The following is a 24,958-nucleotide window of genomic DNA, read 5'->3' on the forward strand; positions in this document are numbered from 1 at the left end:
GGCCTGCCTCTTAGAGAGCCCTCCAGCTGGATTGAGTGGAGCTGAGGGATTTGGAAAGGGGGTTTTGTTTCATATCGGAGGGGTTTTAATTTAGCCCTGTGTTAGTGAAAGGGGGTGCCGAAGGAGGAAAATGGTAAATGTGGTGTCCAGATTGCAACTGTGTTGAACATAAGGTCTTCAGAGCAGTCCTTCCCTCTGGCTTTGACGGGATAGAACATACCACATTTATACCACTGCCCATTACTTTGCGTGGCGTGGTACAAATTACAGGTTGATGAGGAGATTGTGTGGGCCCACTTAACAAGAAGAAATTATTCAGGCACCATTAGAAATTTAATGGCAGCTTCTGGTGCATTAATTAGTGAAATCTTGCTCGTAATCTGTTTACTGTGTAAATTTTTAGATGCTTTAATCTGTATACAGAAGGATCTGGAAGAGCATTGGTGGTTAATCTGGTGGTGTTTGCTGTGAGGTGCAAGTTTGCAGTAAGGCATCACTGAGCACTTGTCAGGCCTGTTGAGCTGCAGGCTTCAGAAATACCACTGGACCTCTTGGGTCAGGACAATTACACCAACAATTAGACCCAGGATGGGTACTTATAACAGCCACTTTAATGGGATTGAGGTCCAGAGCACACGCAGACTGACTGACACAAACGCAGTCACTCTCTTTTGCCCCGTGGGCCCCCTCAGGTCTCCGCTAATGAACATCATTAGTGTTTATAGGAAACAAGCTTTTATCACCTCGTCAAGGCTGGAGGCCAGGCAGCTGAATTACACAGTTCTGCACACATGTGCACACCAAAACTGTGCCACACTACCTCGCATATTTTCCTGCCTTCAGTGTCCCCTCCTCTATGCCAGTTGAGGAGGCCATCTCTTTTCATTCGGCGTCCTCTCGTGCAACTTGTTTTTCTTTCCTTCTTTCATCCTCTCATCTCAGTCTCCCCTGTCTCTCTCCAAACGCTCTCCATTTCAGAATTATTATACATGGATTTCTGCTGTTGCTCTGCGTGTTGGCCTCCATCTGTGTCCAATCAGAGTGCTATTAAAATACACAGACACTCACCACATGGACCAGCAAACTCTGTGGTTCATCAGCTCACATATAAGCCTGCATTTTTAAAAATGTATGAGAAATGCATACTTCCAAATTGTAATTGGGACACAGGTAGTCTAATTGTTTGATTTCACCAAAACTGCAGAGGATTCATGCCGAAACTAAGTGGCAGTTAACAGAATATGCCATAGAGTTTTTCAGATGCTTTTACATACAAATGCAGAAATGTAAACACACTGGTTCTGCCTGTCTCCAAACATGATGAGCACTTCAGTGCAGGAGAAACACAGGGTGTTATGGGTTTTGTGGGATTTGTCTCCTCATTCAGTTTTCCTTTTATGAATAAACAACCTACACAGTAACAGGGGTGCAGGACTGTGGCTTTCAGTCTTTTCTTCTGTAGTTTGGTCATCTCTGTCTTTCCCTTCTTAGCATTTTGTCAGAGAATTATTTTACTATGTAAAGAAATGCAGACTTTTCCAAAAGACTTTGATCACTATGTGGAATATACCAAAAAAAGGATGTGGAAAAATAATTTTAACCTTATTCTTTTTGGTCGTAAATTTTTACAAAGAGGCATTGTCAAATGTTGGAACACAGAAATTGATTGAATTATGAAAAAAAAAAAACATGTGATCATAGTGAGTTTTGATGCCAGGAACTCATTTCCAGAAAGGTGGGACTGCTGTGTAATGGTCAAACCAAATCAAAAACAGACAAAAATAATATGTAAACAAAAGCACAGAGTTTAACTTAACATGACTCAGTAAAAACAGGTTCCAGAGAACTGCTTTAAAATAAGTAAGGTCTTTCTTGAAAAAGATGGCTGGATTGCAGCATCCACTGTATGGACAAAAGTACTGGACCACCTTCACCTAACACCTACAGGAGCTGCTTGGCCTTGGAAAACCACACCATGAAGCTCCCGACAGTTTTTGCGTTGATGTTGCTGTCAGAAGAGGTTTGGAACTCAAGACTTGACTTTTGTGCACTGTTCATCTCAGCACTCGGTGACCCCCACTCTGTAACTTTACATGGTCTGACTCTTGAGTTGCTTCCCAAATGCTTCCACTTACAGTTGATTACAGTTCATTGTGAAATATCTAGAAAGGGAGAGATTTCACAAACAGACCCGTTGGAACAGCGGCCTCCTACTGCAGCACCCTGCTCGAATTTAGCGAACTCTTTGAAACTACAAAGGCAGACTGCCGGACTGAGAAATGCAACAAAAACATCTGAACTGAAAGACTAAGAGGTTCCCTTTTAGAGTGTATTGCCCCATAATCATTACATTATCACTTAGCATTAATGGTGCTTTCACAGGTGTGCAAGTTACCTGTGCTTTGTGCGCCATCACGGATGCTGTCGTATATGTTGCTTTCAAGCGAGGTGGTCCCTAACCGCATGCAGCATCCATGAATTTAGTTCAGTGGGGGTCGTATTTCTGGATCTCGTTGATGTGTTTTGTTTTGTTTTTCTTTGCAAAAATAGAATATTGTGCATTTAGCAACAAACTGTTTCAGTTGTCATTGGAAGTGCTGCTGAGCCAGTGTTGGGATTTCCTCTGCAGTATTGTCTGTTTTTTAATGCACTTTTATCGGTGGATCTTTTCTCTGACCAATTTCTTGGTCGCATCTCAGAATAGTCTGCAAAACGTCTCATTGTAGGTGGTGTTATCATCCAAATTTCTGGAATTTTGCATTGTAAAACACTATTTTTAAATTCCTGAGCTACTTGCCCACGCAGCCTTTTACAGAGTGGTGAAACTCTCCACATCTATACTTCTGAGTGCCTCAGCCTCTCTAGGATACTTTTTTTTGAACACCAAATTTACTTATTAAACTTTTTAGTTGTGATATGTCCCTGTTCTACCACTTGGTTTTACAGTCATAAAACTTTTTCTCTATTTCTTTTAACCTGAACTAACCTTTTAAACGTGTTGCTTATGCTAAATTAAAACATTGCATATATTTATGTTTATCTTTGCACAATTTACAGTGAAATATAAGACAATCATTGTCATATTCATTTCTGTTCACATCATCCGTCTTTATTTTAGGCTTCTTCCTTAAAGCTAACTTAACCATTCAAGTCTGAGATAAAGTGTCTATAAAGGGAATATAAGCTCATTTTTGTCCTTGAAGGGTTCACAAAATCCAATTATTCTAATTCAGCAGAAGTTTAACTAAATGTCTCCCTGAGCAGGTTGAAATAAACACACGGTATACCACCTCATGGCTTTATCAAGCGTGCTACACACATAGCCCTGTATTTAGGCCATATGTGAGTGATTTGGGGCTGCTGGGAAGCTCTGGGGTGGTTAGAAGTGTTCCAGGGAATGTTTAGATTGTTGTCACAGTTGCAAGGACACAACCATTAAGCTGTCATTTGAGGTGATGCACAGGTCAGTCTGACAAGATCAGGCTTGAGCGCGGTACAAGCTTATAAACAAACACACTCTCATACACACACTCAGGCAGCCATTGCAACTCTTGCATGAGCACTCACATTCATAATAACGCTCAAGTGTGTATGCTGAATGTGCGTTACGAAAAATCATCTTGTGCTCTTTCCTTTTGACAAAGCCTCTGGTGTTTTAGTGATAAATGGCGCTAAAACATCAGACCAACAGTTTCCCCCAGCTATGGATACACACACACTTTTAAATCCGCATCAGGCAGTGCTTTATCGAGTTGTGGTCATTGTTGTCCTCCACCATCGCCAGCTGACCGTTTGCCAAAAATGTTCATTTTTATTCTTAAATCATCTGTCGGTCGCAGCTAAATCTCAATAAAACCTCATAATCTACATCTAACGTCATGTGGCCTCTTTTATGGAGCTGTTAGGAAAGGATAATTAAATTACCTATCCATACACACACACACACACACACACACACACACACACACACACACACACACACACACACACACACACACACAAAAATGGCCTCTGGTATTGATTGTGTCAGGCAGTTAATTACACCTGGGTACCCAAAGGCCTGACCTAAAGGGATATAACTTTTATTACCAGTTCTTCTTAAGAAAACTGTCAGTCTGCTGGGGTCACAGAGCTGCAGGGAGGTGTGGGAGTGGGTGAGAGATTCTATTTGGTCAGGTTTAACTTGGTCAGAGCGCAGGCCCAGTGGCGCACTGGATTAGTGATCTAGCTCTCTCAGTGTTGTGATAACTAGCAGCGTCTGTGCTTCTTAACTGCGTCCAGATGAAGGCTGGAGAAGGAGACGGATCCTGTTACTAGTACGCTGAAGAAAGACACATACACAAACATAAACCAATACCCTTGCTTAATATGACTTTTAACCCCAAACCCCAAGCCTCTAGATTTAAGCCTCTGGGATAAAAGAAGTCAGCTGACTTGATTGAAAAACCCAGCATGCAGTAACCCTGTGAGAAACGCAACGTGTTACAAAAACTTAACAGTTTCATTAATGGAGGGAGGCCCGGGCGCATGGGTGCTCACTTACACCCGCATTCTTTCGTGCCGCAGGGGGAGTGCAGACGCAGACATGTATAGGAGGAAAGCTTGGCAACACTCCACTACCGCCTGGTGAAATGGATTTTGCTCGTGCAGGGTCTTTTTATTAAAATCCTCTCCTGGAGTGTTTCTGTGGCCAGTGCCCCCCCCCCCCCCCCCCCCAACAGCCCAACTCTGCTCCTGCTTTCACTCCACATTTGGGAGCCATTAGCAGGCCGAACGTGAGGCTACTGTACACCCCCACACATAATGCGTGAGGCCTGGCAGGGAGAAGCACGGTCTGTAATACAACATCATACAGGTGTGAGTGTGCAGAAAAGAAAGTGGATCAGTGCAAGAAAGTAAACGAGCGCTATTAAATACCACATTCTCGTTCCTCTGTGATTTATATATTTTTACATGCAAACTATACTGTGCACTAGAGTACTGCTATTGTTCTGACCAGTGACTATTTTCTCTTAAACTTTTCACTCTGTTTGCTTTCCCCCAGGCAGAATATGCTCCAGATGGGCCTGAGGTGGGCTACGGCTCCTTCCACCAGCAGTACTGGCTGGATGGACGTATTGTGGCAGTGGGGGTGATTGATATCCTGCCTACCTGTGTGTCCTCCGTCTACTTGTACTACCATCCCGACTTTAACTCACTGTCTCTGGGCTCCTACTCTGCTCTCAGGTTTGTTGTCAGCACTCAAACACAATGTGCTTGCTGTTTACGTGAAAAACTGCTGTGAAGACAGAAGTAAGCCACTGGGCCATGATGCCAGTGGTGTTTTTAAAGGGCTTGGCGTAATAAAACCTCACCGGTGCGCACATTACTCACGGCAGCACCATAGAGTGCGTTACAGTTGGTCTTAAACGACCACAGCAATGATTACGAAATGCAACATGCAGCTCCTTTTAAGAAAGAAGTTGCTTTGTCTCTTATTCCTTTCATTCTTTCTTCCCTAATGTCTTTGTTCTGTCTTTGATGCTTTCTCACTTTCCTGCCTCTCATGTTTGCCCTCCTCTTAACCTCTCTCTCTCCCCCCCTGACTCTTGGTCTATTTGGTTCCTCCCACATTTTATCTTTAGAACTGTATACTATAAGTGCCACAGTACTCTAGGTCAGGGAAAAATACCTCTTTCTTCACACTTGATTGGTTGAGGCAGTGCTCTGTTTTGCGGTTCAGCTGATGACAGTTCTCTCTCTCCCAGGTTGAAATAAGAGAACTCACGCATACTCTATAGGTGCACATATCTGGCGTTTCCTGTTAAAATGTAACCCAGTAATGCGAGAAAGGCTTTTAAAAATTTCTCTGCACATATGCGAGGGACCGGGTGATCTTCGCTTTAAAGTTGGTGTGCACAGGTGTTAAAATGGGAGTTGTGAGCGTTTATGTGCAGTCGCGCAGAGGATCTTTTCTCATATAGAGGGAACACCTCGGTCATCCTAAGCACACAGCCCACCCCTCCATCACTTATTATTGTAAGAGTCTGACTCAAAGAGTAACACAGAGTGCTCGACGTGTGGAGGAGGCCTTGGAGAAGGAAGCCAGCGGGACTGAAATCCTCCCACGTGTTTACAGACACCAGAGAACAGTCTTTGATCAGGTCTTGGACACTCCCTAGTCTGCTTGGACTGGCTGACTCTGTTCAAAACTTGCTGTACAGAATGCATGTGGCCCTCTCACCCCCTCTCTGGTATATGCATATATTCATTACATTAGATGGCGTTCCTACAGCAGGCCCAGTTGGATTGGAAACTTAACTTTTCAGCCGCAATCAAGTTCATTCTAGTGTTTAAAAAAAAAAAAATGTTGGTAATTTTCCTTTCTTTTTCTATTTTTTTAGTAACAAGAGTTCATGGAAAGTTCTGGAATTTTACACCAATACCTCTTTGGGAGTCCTGATTTGTGTATTTACTCGCTTATCATTTTACAAATCACGTGTAGCGTTTAGATAATGTCAGAGCTGAAATAATATACGCCTGGATGTCAGGCAATACAACAATACTAAAACAAGTAAAGCACTGTGCGCGCTATTTAGCTGTGTCAGTATGCTTGTATGTGCGATTCAGCAGGAGAAACAGGAGAGGGAGATGTTGAGAAATTTCTCATAAGAGTGCTGCTCCTTCTTCCACAGGCCCCCGAGGACAGAAGGAAGAGGGGAAGAGGCGCATAATGAGGTGCCTGAAGCACTGTGTACAGGGAACACAGCTGGTGTTAAACCTGGATCTCTCTTACGAAGATGTCCTGATTATGTTGTCGTCAATGATCTCAAACCAAAATATACTGTATTTCTTAATCAGGCTTAATCTGATTGAGTGTTTATATTTTTCTGTAAACAGTCTTGTAGTTGAATGCGCACATAGCCTATGAAAAGTAAAAAAAAAAAAAAAAAATTCTAGATAACAAAAATATCCACTTTTAAAATACTTAAACATATGTTTGCAGTATTTTGCAACAAAATTGCAAAAATTGCCATTTGAGTCCAATCAACATGGACTCGAATGGCAAAAATTCCTGCAGTGGCCCCAGTTTTAACCACATATATATTATATAGATTACTCATAAATGCTGACACAATAAAATAAGTATCTGTGTGTTTCCCATCACTAGAAGCTCAACACAGTTCTTGTAAGATTAGGTAACAAAATGTTTCCACGTGCATGCAAAGCTGCAAAAAGCATCTCATAGCATGCATTATTATGAACCGTGTGCTTGCGTATGCACATCAGTATGAGGGAAGCTGTGCAGGAGCAGAGGGCTTGATAATTGGCTTGTGCTGGAGTGTCAGATGGCTGAAGAGGGGATAATGGCGGACTCAAGCTGCTGCCATGGGGGTGGAGGTGGGGGGTGTGAAGGCCTCAAGTGAAGGGGGCCTATGGCTTTTTGTGAATGGGCCCCTCGCCTCTCTTGACCCCCCCTTCTTCCTTGATTCAGGCCTGCCGGGCCCTTTTGTGGTGAGGGGATGGGAACCCAGGAACCTGGCAGCAAGCGGGTGACCTTCTAGCACCTCTCTCTTGCTGCCTCTCTTCTCCGTCCCTTTCTCTTTCTTGACCCTCCTCTTTTATATTCTCCTCCTGTTCCCTCTCTCTCCCCCCACCTCCCTTGCTTGGCTTGCTTTGTCCCATGTCTTATTTTTCAGTGCATCTATTTTATTTTAAGGCCTCTTTCTCTGTCTGTTAAGTCTTGTAAGAATGGGAATTCTCCCACTTCATTTAAGCGGGTGAAACACAGAAGTGGAAGGAAGAGTGAAACAAAAAGGATAGGGGGGGGGGGGAAAGAGGAGCTGGAATTTAGTTATGGAATAGCGAAGGAAACGGCCGAGAGAAAGGAGAAAATAGGCTTTCAGTAAAAGGATGCAATTAAGGAAGAAGCTATTGGGGAAAAATAAAGCAGGCGAGACATTTACTGTATTTGGAGAAGGTGTATAAATCCTCCACGTTCTAAATCTTTATTTTACACACTCTCTTCCTCCTTTTTCAGCACCGTCTTCTCTGCTTCAGGGCTCAGGGCTGATAGAGAGAAGGCAATTGTTTTTGTGTAATGACATGAAACCAAAAAGAAGGTGAAAAAAAACAAACCTGCCTTTTTGAGTGTGGGTGTTTACTTCCTCAGCTTAGGCACTGCTCTAGACATAGCAGCAAGTGCCATTTATATGCTGCTGATGGACTAACTTGTAAGTGAAAGCACATTTTAAGTTAGTTGGTGTATTTTTTGATGTATCAATTTGAATGTTTTATTAATTCCTTTATTGTTGCTTTGTTATTAAAAATTGATACTTTTCTGATGCAGCATCCCTGCATATGCAGTTAAAACTGTGCGAAACTCCGAATCAGCTCATCATCAGGGTTCATATTTTTCAGAAGAGTAAACACTGCAGTAAATAATCTAATTAACCTGACAATAAAATAACTGTGTAAATCGCAACCATGATTTTTCTACATGGGAAATTGAAATTGGTGCCCTGTGGTGCACAAACTCCAGCTATGAGGAAAGTGATGTCGGATCGAGCCATCCTTTTAAGACGCAGTGACACTGTATGCTGCTTGAATACAGTATGTGATGTTTCAAAAAGCATGAAGCCTTTTCCTTACACTTAGCTCTCTGACAAGGTGCATTTGTGTGTTTCCTGCCACAGGGAGATCGCTTTTACCAAGCAGCTGCAGAAACAGTCTCCCAAGCTGTCCTACTACTACCTGGGCTTTTACATTCACTCCTGCCCCAAGATGCGGTATAAGGTACGCATTATCTCACACGTACAGCACATTTATCATGGTTATCACACTTTATATTGACAATATATTTGAATTTCAGCACTGGGGTCCTACGTTGTTGAGGTTTTGTAAACTGGAATTCACATATCAATGACTTTAAGTGTTTTATACTCTGATATAAATGCTTTTATATTTTAACATTTTGGTACAACAGTAAGAGGCCTGTTACGACACTGATATGCTGGAGATTTGCCATCTTGTAATTCAAATGTACCTCTTTGCTCTCCTTTCTTGGGCCTTTTAGATCTCAGATCAGATCTCTGTTCTATACTCTTTCAGTTTTGTCTCTCTTGCCCATCATGTCTCAGGCCAGTGACCAACATGCTGTAATGTCTTTTGTTTGTAAAATACCAATATTAAGTACTAATATAGTTTTTCTTTTGCTGCATAATATTTATAGCTTTATAATATAATCACAAAGGGCCCTGTAGATCTCTTTATATAAAATCCCAGCACCTGCCTTAATTAACATTACAGTCTAAATTACAATTTGGAATTCATTCACCATAAGTTTATCTGGATTAGCAACATTTATCAGTGATGGTTTGAGTATAACACAAGCATGAGTATATACTCAAATGCTCCTGTTAAAATTTATTCATACACAGTCAGTATATTTGATGGAGTGAATAGAGCATGTGAGGGAAACAAAGTGATGGTGAGGACATCCAGGGAAGTAAGAGAGGATGAGGCTGCTGAAGACATTAAAGGTTTAGCGAGAGGTTACACTGGTGACAGCAGCCATAACTCAGCAGTGAGAAGAGTTCAGGATGCTTCCACAGAAATCTGCATATACACTGCAGTTTACCTGCTGTAGAAACTGACACAAATAATAAATGTGGATACACAGAGGAGCCAGGACTCACAAACATAACCTCGGTTCACACCAGAAACCACTGAAATATCTATAGCTTAGGAGGATGATGAAAGAAAGGAGTCTTTCCAAGTGCTTTAGTTTAGCTAAGTTTTTCCCATTCTTTCTCTCTTTTTCTCATTCATCTGCTAATTCCTCTATTTCACTGTCATTTCATTCAGATGTTCCCAGAGCTTGTTCTTGCCCATGGGAGACTGATGTCTTGTTGGGGATTATGGCAACGTGCCACATCTTTTTATCCATTTACATCTTGCTTTGGATAGTGCTTTGTCCAAATTCTCAGTTTGGGACTCTGTATATGGAACACATATGCTGTGTGTGTGTGTGTGTGTGTGTGTCTGTGTGTCTGTGTGTGTGTCTGTGTGTTGAATCTTGATCACAGTGTTTGTCTGTGAACTCTGTTACCACAGCACCTAACTCCTCCTGGCTCTGGTATTTACTACCCCCAGCCCCCCATATCTGCTCTTGTGTGTTTGCCTCTGCAGCGTGTTGTTCACAAACTCCCCACTCGGCCCTATTTTACCCTTGGGGAGGAACACAGAACGAGGGTGAGAAGGTTGCCCGGTTCCCACCTTTGGGCTTTCCCGATCCCACAGGAACACAGACACATTCAAATGTACTCTGAGCACATGCACGCTGTCTTGTGTTGTCTGATTTGCATATGAGCCTCAGTAATTCAATAATGCACAGAGATGCTGTGGAATTGTCACTTAGATGGGGCAGTGCCTACGCTGTTTTTGTGTTGAAGGTAGGGCTGCTCGATTATGGCAAAAATGATAATCGCGATTATTTTCACTGAAATTGAGATCTCGATTATTTGACGATATTTATTTAACAATAACAATGTATTGAATAATGACTTTAAAGATTGTCAAAAAATAATATAAAATAGTGTGCAAATACTGATAACAGTGCAAATGTTTGCAATATAAAAAAATAAATGAAAAATGTAAACATCTATGTTTAGTGAACTTTGCAGTGTTGCTCTGTGGTGCAGCTACGACACTGTAGCAAAGTTTACACACTGTGTCTACTTGATCCACGTCTGACTCCGCGAACCCATAATGTTTCCACACCACTGAAGTTTTCTTTACCTCTCTTTTCAACCAACGGCAGTCACTCTCCTCTCCAAATAACTTCTGCTTAGCTTTCCGAGCTTCCCTTGGGTCCTCTTAATTGTTGTGACGCGTGTTCGAAATGCAGAGAGGTGCGCTCGATTTGCCACACGGAGCAGCGCGAGAGTAAAGCACGAGGGAGGGGCTAATAATCGGCTCAGTCATTTTTAATGATCGTTGAAAGCCCAGATCGTAATCGTGATTAAAATTCGATTAATTGAGCAGCCCTAGTTGAAGGTTTACTGGTTTCTGGATCTCAGCGCTGCCTCTCGGCTGCTTTAAAGAAAAACACACCAGCTCCTGAACTGTGCTGGACACCACTCACGCCCCATGAACACAACTTCCTCTCTCTATTTTGCACACCTTTCCCTCCCTTCTTTTCATCCTTGCCACTTTTTCTAGAAAGCCTCTGTTCCCATTACTTACTGTGACTTTTCCTTTAGTTTTTCTGCCCCTCCATTTGGGCCTTTGTCATGTTTTATGCTGAGTTGTTGTTTTTCACACTCAGAATCTGAGCTTTTTGAGGTGATATATGATTCATGATCTTAATGTTTGTTTGTTTGTTTGTTTTTACTATGTACCGAATAATCTAAGAGATCTAAGCATCTCCCATTCCCACCTTGAGTACTGTCTGCATGTGGTAATGATGACATAATCAGAGTGTTAGTGCAAGCATAAAAGGCTCTACTAAGGCAGGTCACTGAGACGAGTGTTAAAATATTGTAAAACCAGTTTCTTCTGTATTAAATTTCACACTTGTTGACGCCATACTCCCATTTTCCTGAGGAGTAGGACTGTATTGTTTATATTGCACTGTGAGAATTTTATTTATTTATTTTTGCTGTATACTTTTACACAAGGGGCTGGAAACCTCGAATATCAAAAGAGACATTTTTTAAGCAAAAACATCTGTATGGATACTCAAAACATATTTGAGGCTCATATTAGCCCATTGACATTATTAATAGTTGTAAGTAGTTTAAATCTTTTAACACATGTGACTATTTTGCAGGAAGCTATTTATTTAATTGATTCTTTGGTATTGCTATGAAAGTATTGGACTAAAATTAGTTTAAAAATGTTATTTTTACCAAAAAGCTGGAAAAGTTCCACCATTTTTCCTGCTTCAGAATGGGTCTTTGGAGGGTGATTACCCACCTAAGCATGAGTGGGCCACATATAGTTAAGGCAAAGATTTAGTAACAGTAACTCAGTCATCAAGGGTGTTTTTAAGCCACAGGGAGCCACTGAAGGCGGGCAGAAGAGCCCCATGTGGGTCTTTTTTGTGATCTGTTAGCGATACCTGTCTTTTACCCTCATTCTTCATCACTCTAATGGACTTGGCTGTCAGGCTACAAACTTTACTGTTCTGCAGGTTTCAATTTTGCAGGAGAGTTTTTTAACCAGGTCACATCTCTGCAAAGGAAACGCTACATGCGAAATGGTTTGAAAACTCTTAACAGTGCCAGAGACTGGGCATGGTCCTGCAGAGTAGCCTTAAAGGGTCCTTGAAGACTTGGAGTCCAGCCAGGAACAGAGGGTTGCCTGGCCAGTGTCAGACCCTCTCCTTTGTTCTCAAAGCTGGGACTGAGTGTCCCACAGAGTCTTGCTGGTTTGGCTGGTGGGTTCAGGGTTTGACGTGACATCCTGCCCCTGGCTCCTGTCCCTGGTTCTTTGGCCCTGCATGGCCCTGTGATGTCAAGCTGTAGAGAGCAGAAGGTGAAGCTGTTGGAGGCTAAATGAGACCAAAGGTCTTGGCCCTTCTGCCACTGTTCTTCTTTCACAATGCTTCTCGTGTGTTAACGCTAACATTCATTTGAATTATCTTGCTTTCACGGATTCCATCCAGTGTTGTCAGTGTGTCTGATGACAGGAGAGCAAAGTCACATTTGCTAACAAAAAAAAACAAAAGACAAACTTGTCACTGGATGCATGCATTTTGCAGATTCTCACAGACAATATACAGCTTTTCCTAAGCACTTGAGTTTGACTGTGACCGTCCAATTATCTGCTAAAACCATAAATAAAATCCTTAATGTGCAAACCAGCTCAGGTTCTTCTTGCAGCATTTTATTCCTTTCTCTTCAATCCAGCTTCAGCTGCTTGCAAGATTTCATTAACTTTTATTTGATATCTTTTCACTTTTTATTTTCGAGCTTCACCTGAACAAAGAGTCGATCCATTCTGCACTGTAGTGTTTTTTTTCCATTTTTCTTTTCCAGAAGTGCGTATATGCCCGAGCACTTGTCTGTGCAAGTTACTTTTGAGTACTGAATAAGCAGACTTTGATGATAACAAATGAAGCGCTCACCCACTTGGCTTAACCAATCTAGTACCTGGTCTTAACATTTCAAATGCTTTTCAAGTGTGGTGTACATGCTTATATACAGACACACACTCAGCCTTACAGAATACACACCCAGTTATACCCGCTTGGCGAGGGAACGAGAGAGTTGTATGAAGTGCCTCTTATTCTTGTTATTATTGTTCACAGTGAAAGAATGTCTCGCTCTGAGCCCAGGAAGCCATTAAATTTTCCACAGAGAACGAGAAAGAGTGTGAGTGAGTGAAAATAAGTGAAAAGAGGGAGGAAGAGGACAGATGGAGAGAAAGAAAGGAGTGACATAATGTGTGCCAAATGAGAAAAGGAGGCGAGATGAAAAGCGTTATTCGTTTTCACGGCGGTACTTCACCGACTTTTAAAGAGCCCTTTCGCAGCAGCTGCACCTCTGTTTTCCTTTTCAAAGCCAGCTCCTCCTCAAACAAACAACAAACACTGTCAGAGAGACGGTCACTCCTACAGCAGCAGCCAGAAGTTTTTGGGTTTGTTTTTTTTTTGGGGGGGGTTTTCACATGACCAAAGCTTTTGAATTCAGTGGACCTGAAATAAATCCATCCAGGTGTCAGCCACTGTGCGCAAGAGTATGTCGGGATACGTGCAATGAACAAATTTGATGTTGGTTTCTGGGTGCAGCGTTTGCCTTAATCAGTGCGTGCCTGCAGGCTTTTCTGTCACCTGCTGCATCAGCTTAGCTTTCAGGACATCAATTAGACATGACAAAGTGACTCCCAGCTCTGGTATCAACACAGGAGCTCACTTTCACCTGCATACGAAAGGTTTGAAAAGCAGTATGCAGTCATCTGTTGTTTGGTTTTCATAGAAATCAAATCATAGAAATAGCTGTCCCCAACAAGTAAAAATGGAATAATCTGTATTAAGTCATTACAGAAGTGTATATTAATGTAAATCTCTCAAACACTCTCATCCCCTCTTCAGGTACGCAGTGGCAGGTTATGACATGCTAAAAGCCTCCAAGCGAGCCGCAGCTATCAGGACTCTGCATGTGTGTTATTTTCACTCAAGGGGCCCAATCAGACACTATGCTATGCGTACGTGTGTGACCTGACATTTTGTGTGTCACTTGTTGAGCGTCTTGGTAGACTAAGAGTGACGGTGAGTGAACTTGAGGCATCTCAGGGTGGGTGTTTCCCTACAGTAGCCCTCATCCCACCCCCCCACCCCTCCGGTGCGCGCGTGCTACAGTCCACGGCTTCGTTTTAAGGCAGCGTCAGATTTGTTGATGAGGGCATCGCTTTCTTACGTATTCCTGTTTATTATTGTTGAGCTCCTGGCATAAACATTATCCCGCTTTGGTAGGTTTTGATGAGTAGCATTGAAACGGTTTACAGTGAACAACAGTGTTTATGTTGAACTGTCGTCTAATGCTGTAGGCCCAGAACAGCGCCACGCCCACCCTTTTTCCTCTTTCTTTCATTCTTTTTGTTTCTGTCCTCCTTTCAACATTTCTTAACAAAAAAAGGAGGGGAAACAGCCGCCATGCTGGTCGGGATGAAAGATTGATAGAGAGTAAAGAGATCAGATTGAAGAAACTTTCAGCTGATTCCATTCGGATGAAAACATGGCAACACGTTTTTGCTCTTTTAGTCTAATGTTATTACAGGCAGAAGTGATATCTACTCTCGCAGTGGTGAGGTTCTCATTTCTCAAATTGTCATCTGTGTGCGAATGTGCAGTAAGTCATGATGAGGTGGTATAAACTTACTGTTCGGCGCGGTGCGGCGTGGATTGGTCTTTCTCACGCATTTACTGTAATAGTTTTATGTGTTTAGCTCTCTCTTTCATGTCTGCCTGTGTTCTTTTTCTCAGAAGAAGCAATATTCTCTTGGTTCGTAAAAGCTGTTATTCTACTAAACCAGCAGCATTACCTTCCAGCAATCCTCAAGTTAAAAAACCCTGTGCCCATCAAAATAAGATCAAATCCAACGGGGTCCATTTTCACCCTGTCTGTGAAGTTTATAAGCCAAAGCTTAGCCGTTTTGCTGCCTTCCACTTCTCCCCCTTTTCCCCCGAATTTTTTTTTTCTTTTTTAAATTGGAGCCTTTCTGACAGAAACATTGTTGTTTGATTTAGCTTGACAGGAGACCACCAACAGCGCACCTCTCAGCAGAAACATTCGTTTAAAGTTTTGATAATTTCTCTTCTCTTTTATGCTTCATCCTCTCTCTTCTGTCCTGCCACACTTTGTGTTTTTAACAAATCGTTAACAGGTTAGAGCACGGGCTTGGTCCAGCCACTGCTTGGCACCCTAAGAAACAGTTTACAGTGAAAAACAGTGTTTATGTTGAACCGTCGCTGACAGTCTCTCACCCTGTCAGCGCTGACAGGGTGAGAGACTGAGGGAGCGGAGTTCAGGGAGGTTAGGTTAGAAGATTCAGTGTTACTGCTGGTGGAAGGACAGAGTTGGGAGAGGGCGGGTTGCAGAGAGAGTCTAAGCAAAGGGGAGGTCTGAAGGTCATAAGGGCAAAAATGAGAGTTTGGAGATGGTGTCATGCTGAGCACATCCAGAGCCCTCTAGCTGCCAACCTGAGGTGTTTGCCTTACCATTAACTTCACCTCACCTCTATTTATTTTCAAAACCTGGTGCAGCTGCGCCGCTTTGTCTGAAAGTCTGTTTTTTGTTTGTTTTTTTTTCTTGGCAAGAGACCACATTCAGATCTTTGATAAGCCCTACTCGACAGAATGGGCTGCTTTCATAAATGCATTTAGAAACACAGACTTATAGTGTGGGCGGAGGCCTTGCAGTTAGAAATCTGAGGTGGGGTTTTAAGACGGAGATTAAGGGCTGCGGATCTGACTGCAAGTCGGTAACCTGTGGTCTGTGTCAGACATTCATAAGAGTTCGCCTGCCCGTAAAGACCCGAGAAGATGAAGAGATAAAAGTGCCCAGTCTGAGAGCTGATGCCCATAAAAGCGCTGCCATTGGTTCTCAGGGTTTGGTTGAAATGTGATCCTGTAAAAATATTTTTTCCTCATTAACCTGTCATCCGTGGAGCCGTGACGCACAAGCCAGGCAAAGGGAGCGCTGGGCCAGAATTGACTTGGGTGGAAGGGATTGGTGGGGGTTGTCCAGGGGCCCACAGGGGAGACTTACCAGCCTGGATGCTTTATTTGAAGGCCGTCCTGTGGTAATGTGTTGAGTAGGGTGAAGAGGCCTCGGCGGGCCCCTGAGTGTTTAAACAGCAGCAGTTGGCGTAAACCTCCCGTAATGCAGCCTCATTTCTCTGGGCCCTCACACACACACACACACACACACACCTCAACAGGCACAAATGCATATGTAGGTCATGTGAAAGTATGATCGCATGGGCCACTATTCTAAAGCACGGCTTGTTTGGACATGTCTTTCAGTGGTGCTGTTCATTCAGCCTGCTTAGTTTTGTATGCTATTTTTCTAGCTGCGTGTGTGTTTCTGTGGGCCGTGCTGTTTATGTGTGTCCGTCAGCAGGTAGAGCTCCCCAGCCATGCTGCCTCCTCCTCTGGGCACAATATATGCATGTCAACAGTCGGAGGACCACAGAGAGGGGTGTATTGTGAGGGCCGCATTTTGAGGGAGAGTAGAGTCGTTGTGGGTTTCAGGACCTCTGTTTATTGGTTTTTGAGTAAAATTGGTTGAGAGTGACCCTGGGTCAGAGTGCTGGCCTCTGCCAGGCTAGGTTAGGTTTGCCTGGCTTTGGGTCACACTGCTTCTTTGTACGTACTCCAAGTTCAGGCTTGTCCTGGGTGACGGCCAGCTGCAAAGAAATGTGACTTCTTGACCATATTTGTCTGCTTGGGTTTAATGCCCATTTCTTTCTGAGAGTGCTTGACCACTATGTAATCCCAGCATAATATCCCATTCACTATTGTGTTCATGCTTGACCTAATATATTATATAAAACAGGGTGCTTTTTGTATTGCATGTTATCTTTGGATAATATATCTCTTGCCAGTGCCAGACAGACTAAAGTCTAACATTAGTGACCTCATCTATTCTATGACCACTCTTACATCACACTTTTGGAGCCGCTCTGTCTCATACTGAGGTAGGTGTTCAGTTAACCAACTGATTACTTTATAACTTGATGTTCTTTCCTGGGTTGGCTGTATCAGTTGTTTTAACAAGAAAAGTCTCTTTGAAACCGCATGCAGACACTGTGCACAGTGTCTGACTCGTGCAAACGCAAACATACAGTGATACCTCAGCAGGGGTAGGGGTGTGTAAAAATTCAGCTGTAGATATGAGCAGGAAATTAGCTGCAGATGTGGGTGTAAAGTAATGCAGATGGAGACAGGGAAACCCTCTTACCATGACACTAAGTCCACCTCCTGTCTTTTGGTCTGGCAAGCCTGAAAGGGGATCGCTTTGAACCATGACACTGCTGTGTGGCTACAAATCACCAAATGATCTCATCCTCAAAACTCTCTTTCTGATGCAACATGTGATCGTATCTTTACGTTTTTGATTCCTCACAAACACATTTCCCTTTTTCTAGCTGCATAAAACTGCCAGAGCCCTATAAAATGTATTTGTAGACACTGAGCTGGTCTCCAATGTTAAAAGGTTAATGAGCTACAATCAGTGCTTCAAATTTGTGTTTAATTGATTAAAGCTGCTTTTACAATTTGTGACACCCTGGCGGGAGAGAAAAGAAGGTGAAGAAAGAAACTCCTGTTTGACGGTCTTTTGTTTGATGAAGGTTGTCTCAGCTCAGCACATACCAAACTCATTTGTCTGATTTCCTAGTCAGACTGGGAGGAGGAAAAGAAGCAGGAGGCAAAAGAGGTGTAGATTTTCATGAGGATTCCTTGGCTGCGGCGAAGCACTCCATTTATGGCTCTGATTAATTGCTTTTCATATAAATCATTGGTACAGGCCTGGGGCATTGCTCTCTACTTCGAGGTGTGTGAGACAGGAGTGTGCACAATTAAGGGAAGGAACAAGGTTAGTGAACTTTATTATGGACTCAGTGACTCTGACAGAAACACACAAATCTGTGTGCATGCAGTTGTGTGGCCTCAAAAGAGTGAGTGATGCTGTATCATTGATGGGCTGGGGATGATAATAGTTCTGCAGAGTATTGTGTAATTGTATGTCAGGCCCTGTGGAGATATGTGTTTATTTAGTTTAGATGATTGAAGCTGCATAATAGTTTACACTGGGGCAGCTTGTTATTCAAATGAGGTTGAGTAATTGTCCTCTCCTGCTTGTTAAAGTTTGGGTTCACTGGGAATGCTGTGCTGTAGTAGATTGCTTTCGTATAAACAGTGACCTCTGCACATTCATTAACAAACACAGTGCAAAACAACAGATTAAAATGACTCAGAGCCTTTTCTCACTTGTACAGTTTACATTTTGTTGAGGTTCTCCCTCGTCGTCGTCACATTATTACTGGACGCACCTCTTAGTTTGTCCACTCATCTCCTTGTTTAGTTTTTGTTTTTCATCTTGATCTACCCATTTATATTTCTTTCCCTGACTTTCTGCTTCTCTCTGGCTTCAGACATTCTCTCTCAGAGCTGGGCCCCTCCATGCTGGCACCCAGACTGCTCCCCCCACCAGCCCCGCTGCAGTCAACGTCTCAAAACATTAAATACCATCCTTTTGCTTCATCTGCACCTAATTTTCTTTCGCCCCTCCCTTTCTCCCTCCTAACGCCTCTCATTTTTCACACCTCAGATTGCAGCCAAGTCTGTCTGCTGAAGTTTCTATGCGTCCTCCCCCCCCCCCCCCCCCCCCCCTTCCTCACTATTTTATTTTTTCTCCCTGATCCCTCATCTCTCTGTTTCCAAATGAGCCTTTCAGAGATTGTCAGTCATCTGCATCACCTCCTTTCTGCCTGGACATGCAAGCACGGAAAGGAGTGAAGGATGGAGGGATGGTGACAGATTGGTTTGTGTGGGAAGTTTTAAGCAGCTACAATGGAGGGAGCAGGCTCTGAAAAGAGGGTGACTTAACCTGAAAAGATTTATTTTCGGCTGAAACGTCTTATTCAGGCCTACCTGGCAATATGCCGAGCAAAAGTATATACATATATATATATATATACAGACAAACCTTATCGCATGACTTTCTTGCCATTTACACTATCACTTCCTGTGGCCTCTTTAGGCCACTTAGTGAGCTAAGAGCCACTCAGGAGCATGGATTTGTTGTAGGCCATTTCACTTCCTGTTATTAGATTGGTGGTAACGCTCTCAAGAATCTACATAGCAGGGAGCCATTACTGGATTCTAGTATCTGCTTATAGATAAAGATATGGATAATGTGAGCAAGCTGATGCAAAAGACAGAAAACGAAGGACGAGCCAAGGAAGCTGCAAGGGTATCTATGCATTACATGGCCTTCTAGTCAACCTGGGAAGAGAGAAAATATGAGGGAGGATAATGAAAGTCAGTGGTGAACTCAGTATTCACATTCAGTTCAATTTATTAAAAAAAAGAAGAAAAGAAGCTGACAGATAGAAAAGCAAAGCCCAGTTTGCCATCACCTCGCTTCTTTATTATTTCTCTCCACCGTCCAGACCACTAATAGCTGTGTCCTTTCGTACTCTTCATCGTTTCTCCTTTTCAGGGGAAGAACTGAGGAATTGTCTTTGTGCCATGACCAGGCTCTGCGTCTCATTTTGCTCAGACAGTTCTCTCTTTTTTAAGGTCTACAGCAAAGGCTGGATTTATCATTTACAATTATAAACACAAAAAGTAGACCTGTGTAAATCAAGTTCACTTTATTTCTATTGCAAAGACACACACTGACACACAAAAACAGTTGTTTCTGTTCCTTAAATATGAGCTTCTGGTTTCTGGGTGCAGAAGGCTTAAGTGGGGAAATATGTGCATATCGTTGTGTTTCCGCTGTTAGCCAGGTGTGTGTTCTGCACGTAGAGGTGTGTGTCAATGCGGTGTTGAAGGAGTCTATAGAGGTGTGGCAGAGTGTGAGAGTGTCAAGCTAGCTGTGCTGACAGTTGCAGGAGGCTGTAGGTTGTTGGGATGTGGCCGACGATTGCGTGCATCCACTGCAGCTCCGGATGCAGAGCATTCCACCTTCATCTGTCTGTTAGCAGGAGCACTTGGAGCAGGCTGAAGGCTTTTGCTTCATTGTGAATTCCTTTATTTTTTCCCCTCCTTACAACTTGGTTGACTTTTGGAGTGATTGTATGATTTTTAGAGATACATTTTTGCTATGGGATGGCCATAGACGAGGACCCCGCTTTAGTTGGAAAATACAACTGTCTTTGTATTCCACAGATTCTTCTGTTTTTCATTTTCAAAGCCATAAAACAAACTAGTTCTTTCACATAGCGTCCTATCTTGCATGTGAAAGCAGCCAGTGTATTTTTCATACATGTGCAATGCCAGATGGTTCGTGGTCAGTTTGTATAACAGTATGCTCCAGCGATGCTATTTCCTTTGTCTTACTTATTCCGATGTTTTGATGACAACAGTGTTTTTTAAATCATTTAGAACATTTTGACCTTCTTGTGTTTAAAAATTGCATTCCTGAAATCCTGGACTCTTTGTCCTACGGTTTAATGTCACATAAACTGTAAATATTGGTGTGGGTGTTGAGGCAATGCACCGGGCCTTTTGCAGGCCTTGTTTACAGATCTTTCTCTGCAGTTTGTATTTGTTTGGAGCCATGTGATGGAACACAGTTCCCTGATAATGGCGTCTCTTTCTGTTCATTCAACCCCTCGCTCATTTTTTCCCCCCTCTTTGCTTTGCAGCTGTTTTTGTTAAGCTTAGTTTTCTTTCCATCCAAAATGTTTGGTCAGATACAGACTCGTACCCATTTCACAAGCACACATTACAGTGCTGACGTGTTTACATTTCCTGCTAAACGTGCAGACAGTGTAACACTCATGACATGGAGACACACAGCTCAAACAAAGACCCTTAACAGAGAGGGGTTTGATCCAGGTCTCAACCCTCATCTTGACCCTGGGGTCAGTTTACAACTTGTCAAACCTTTTGATTCTAAAGGGTCACTAACACTAGAGTAGAAAGGCTTTTACCAGGCTTGCAGCATATTTGTAAGTATTTAGTTGATAAATGTTAGAAAATGGTTTTAAACAACAAAGAACCAAACTGATGTCCTCAAGTTAATCATTTACTACATAATGAATATATGGCAATTTAAACAGCAGTTTTAATGTTTTTTCTTTTCTCTTTCTTTTACCAGGGGCAGTACCGGCCTTCTGACCTCCTGTGCCCAGAAACCTATGTCTGGGTATCGATAGAGCGATGCATCCCCCTTCTTGACAACTCCCGCTACGCTCGTTTGAACCAGGATCCTGATTTAGGTACTACTGCACAAAACTACTGCTCGACTGATGGCATCACATGGATTTAATGTATGAAACTACATCATTTTTTTTTAAACATGCAATTCCATAAACACAGCACTGTAGAAAAGTCTTACGCCACCCAACATGACTTTATATCTTGCTTCCAAGTAGTCTTGAGCAATAGTTTTCTTTGGAAAATGGTTGCTTTTTTACTCATTTTCAGTCCAGTCCTTGTACTTGACCATTTTATTTATTTATTTATTTTGAACACTGACCTGTGAATCATTTAAGCATAAAACAGGCTCCAGACTCCTCAAACACAATCCTGGTCTTGTGTAGACAAATTGGCAAAGAAGACATTTTAAATTGTCCATTCAGAAACTTTCTCACTAACAGCCTGCTGTAATTTGTTCCCATTTCTTTAATAATAATCTGTAAAAAATTCCTAACATATCATTGTTTGACAGGCTTAAAATAGTATTTTTGCACCAACACTGTGATGACCTGTGTGTCCTTGAAAAATTTGAGGAAACTGGACAAGTTGACACTTTTTTTTTGGTCTCTAACCTAAGAATGATATAAAGCAGAATCTGACAGTCATGTTCTTATAAAATATGGAAAAAAAATCCAGCAAAGACCTGACGCAGGAGAAACACAGCAGTGTTGGAGATTTTTCTCAAAACTGATGGAATTATGGGCACAAAAAAGTACCAAAAGCCATCTGATTGGTAAGAGATTCAATTTTTTCCAGCATTACAATGATCCTAAACACACTGCCACTGCAGTAAAAGCATACCTGGAAATTAAAACAGAAAATTGAACACAATCATGAATTGGCCTCCCCAGGATTATTGAAAATTACTGAAACAGTAAAAACTGAATTCAATTTAATAGAATTTGTACAAATTAAAGAGGCGTTTGCAGATCCTACGGTTTTCTCATTCCTCATCATCATTTGGTATGGCCAGAGCAGACTTGTATGCAGTGCATATATAAACCTATGTATACGTACCACTGATACACTCACTACATGATTGACTGTTTTGTTTTTCCCCCTCTTCGGTTTAATTTTAAAATGTTGGCATACTTAAAGCAGTTCCAAGAACATGACTGGTTGAAGGTACAGAGAGCCAGCCATGTCCTGTTTACTGTGGCCCATTAATCTGCATCACCAAACAGGCACCAGACAGAAAAGAGCCACCGATCAACAGTAATAGGAGATGTGAGCGGACATGAATTTGATTGTCAGATAGATGGAGACTGATACATGGAGGGGAAAGAGAGTGAGTAATAGAAGAATAGATGGAGGGAGAGATGGGGGACATGTGATAAAAATATTTTTACAACGAAGGCAATTGAAATGATGGTGGCTGTATGCTCGCACCCAGAGAGAGAAAAGTGTAATAAAATGGAAGATGGATTGATAGAGAGTTGGAATGAGAAGGAGCGGTATATGAATGTTAAACAACAGACGTGGGGGTTTGTTGTAGTGACCTCATACTTGGAGAAGAAAACCAACACAATTGATGAAGGAATCTCAGTCCGGATCAGATTGTGTGATGAGGAAAAGTTTCCAAGCAGATAGTTCACACTCTGTAAAGAAAGTTAATCGAAACACATTTCTTAAGGAAATGAGGATTTACTTGCTAGCGTTGGTCGTTCAGTTATATAGTGAAAACAACACGCTCGGGATAAATAAGAGTATTTAAATGTCAATTAAAATGTTAAATGACAATGTCTAGACAGGTCATTTATAACACTGCAATTAACATCTTAGCCAGCGGTTGATCTGACCTTTCGTTTTGTTCCCAGTAGTCCTCGGCCTTGCACAAATTACTGAGGACAAAATCAAGGTCTTGGCATTACCATTATTCACAGTGAGCAGTTTATGTTTGTGTGTCTGTGGTTCTTGTGGTGCCTGGATTCCTGCGTGGACTGTTGATCTTGGACAGGACTGGGCATTATTTCAGGCCTAGCTGTCCAAACGCAGTGTCATTACATTTCAGTGCTAGCTGTCTTGCTGGTTCACTCTCAGGTCTGGTGCCAAGCTTTGTGACTGAACTGTAAAAAGCCAGACTAACAGTAGTGTGGAGGGTGCTGTCCGCTTTAGAAATACATCCAAGTGGCGAATAAGTCAGCAGGTCAACCTATTTTGTCATTGTCACTTCAGCAGTATGTCACACAGTTGAGGTTTGTGGCCCAGTTCTTTGGCTAGTTCTTGTTGTGTGATTAGATTTTTGGACACAAATAAAGACATGCTGCAAATAGTTTCTAAGTGTTGGGAAAGTCTTCACTGTTCATTTAGGAATCTTTAAATCTTACTGATGAAGTTAAAGAAAGATTTAATTTTCTTTTTTAAATAATTTTTAAACATAGATGAATTAAAATGGAATATTTGTGAAACAAGCATGGCAAATATTAAGATTATTTTCAGAAAAAAAAGTTAGAACAACAGATAGTAAAAATAATGTGTTGCTCGCTTGTTGAGAAGAATGTGCTGGTAGTTGGTTAAAATCATGTTGCTTGATTTATTTCCATACCTTTAAAGAGTCGGTCGAGAAGTCTAAAAATCAAGTCTCACCAAAATAATAATCATACTCAGTGTAACCTCTCTATATAGCTTGAAAGCCAGAACCTTAACCTCCGGCCCCCAGACAAAGGTCACTGTTAGTGTGCTGGATATGTGTTTAGACTGTAAAATGTGACCAGGTTACAGTGCTGTACTAATGAGGTGTGTAAAGACAGCTAATCTAAAGTTTACACAGCTCTCTTCACATCAGACTCACACTGATGCCTGTTGCTGACATCTTGAGGGCCCTGGGACCTGGGGCAGGTTGGCTCTTAAAATGTATGTACACACACACATACACAGAAGCTCACTGTGTGCAGCACATATCTGTGTCTCACACACTCATAATCCGTGTTTGCCTAACAGCGGGAGTAGTAGGGGCATTGGCCGCTAAGCAGTATAAATATTTGCCAAAATACGTGACCCAAGTAGTCACCCCTTGAACTGTAAGTGCGCCTGGCAGCCACTAACCCACATGCACAAAGTTACACATTGCATACACAAACCCAACGTTGTGATAAGTAAAGCGCCAGCTGGTATTTCACAATGTACTGTTCTCTCTCTCTCTCTTTTTGTTTTTTTTTTTTTTACCTTTCATTACATCTCTGACGCACACATTCACAGCTTTGCATCAAACTGATAGTCTCTGTGCTTTCAGTGCAACGAAGTGAAGCTAAAACATTAGCTAGAGGCGTGCATTCTAGCCTGATGGTAGCCAGCCATTACCCCCAAGTCTCTTGTGATTTACATGATATTTCTAGCTTATGCCACACGTTCATATCTTGTCTCACTGTCATGGCCACTTTGCTCTGCTCTTAGGCAGGCTTTCTGCTCCTTAGCCTGGCTAATGCACGTTTCCATTCAGGTTAAAGCCTTTTTTTTTTCCAGCAATACAGGAATTTCTCTTCCCGGAAGCCCTTCTTTTGGTGCTTTAAAAGAATATTTAAGTCTTTTCATTAGTAA

At 42.2% G+C, this 24,958-nt stretch overlaps 1 protein-coding gene across 5 annotated transcripts in view; it reads left to right on the plus strand.

Annotated features, from left to right (window-relative positions):
- Positions 1 to 24,958, plus strand: part of ate1 (arginyltransferase 1) — a 54,052-nt gene that overhangs the window by 24,037 nt on the left and 5,057 nt on the right. For 4 of the 5 annotated variants that reach the window (XM_085428678.1, XM_085428681.1, XM_085428683.1 and 1 more), the window contains 3 exons: positions 5,045 to 5,226; positions 8,676 to 8,775; positions 21,321 to 21,441. In XM_085428678.1, coding sequence (XP_085284804.1) covers positions 5,045 to 5,226; positions 8,676 to 8,775; positions 21,321 to 21,441 — 403 coding nt within the window. Of the gene's footprint in view, positions 1 to 5,044; positions 5,227 to 8,675; positions 8,776 to 21,320; positions 21,493 to 24,958 lie in introns of all 5 variants that reach the window. The other variant, XM_085428682.1, reaches the window with a different exon arrangement.

This window comes from Rhamphochromis longiceps, linkage group LG13 (assembly GCF_057381845.1).
Source record: "Rhamphochromis longiceps isolate RC_006_pf linkage group LG13, R_longiceps_female_GT1.1, whole genome shotgun sequence".
Taxonomy (NCBI): Eukaryota; Metazoa; Chordata; class Actinopteri; order Cichliformes; family Cichlidae; genus Rhamphochromis; species Rhamphochromis longiceps.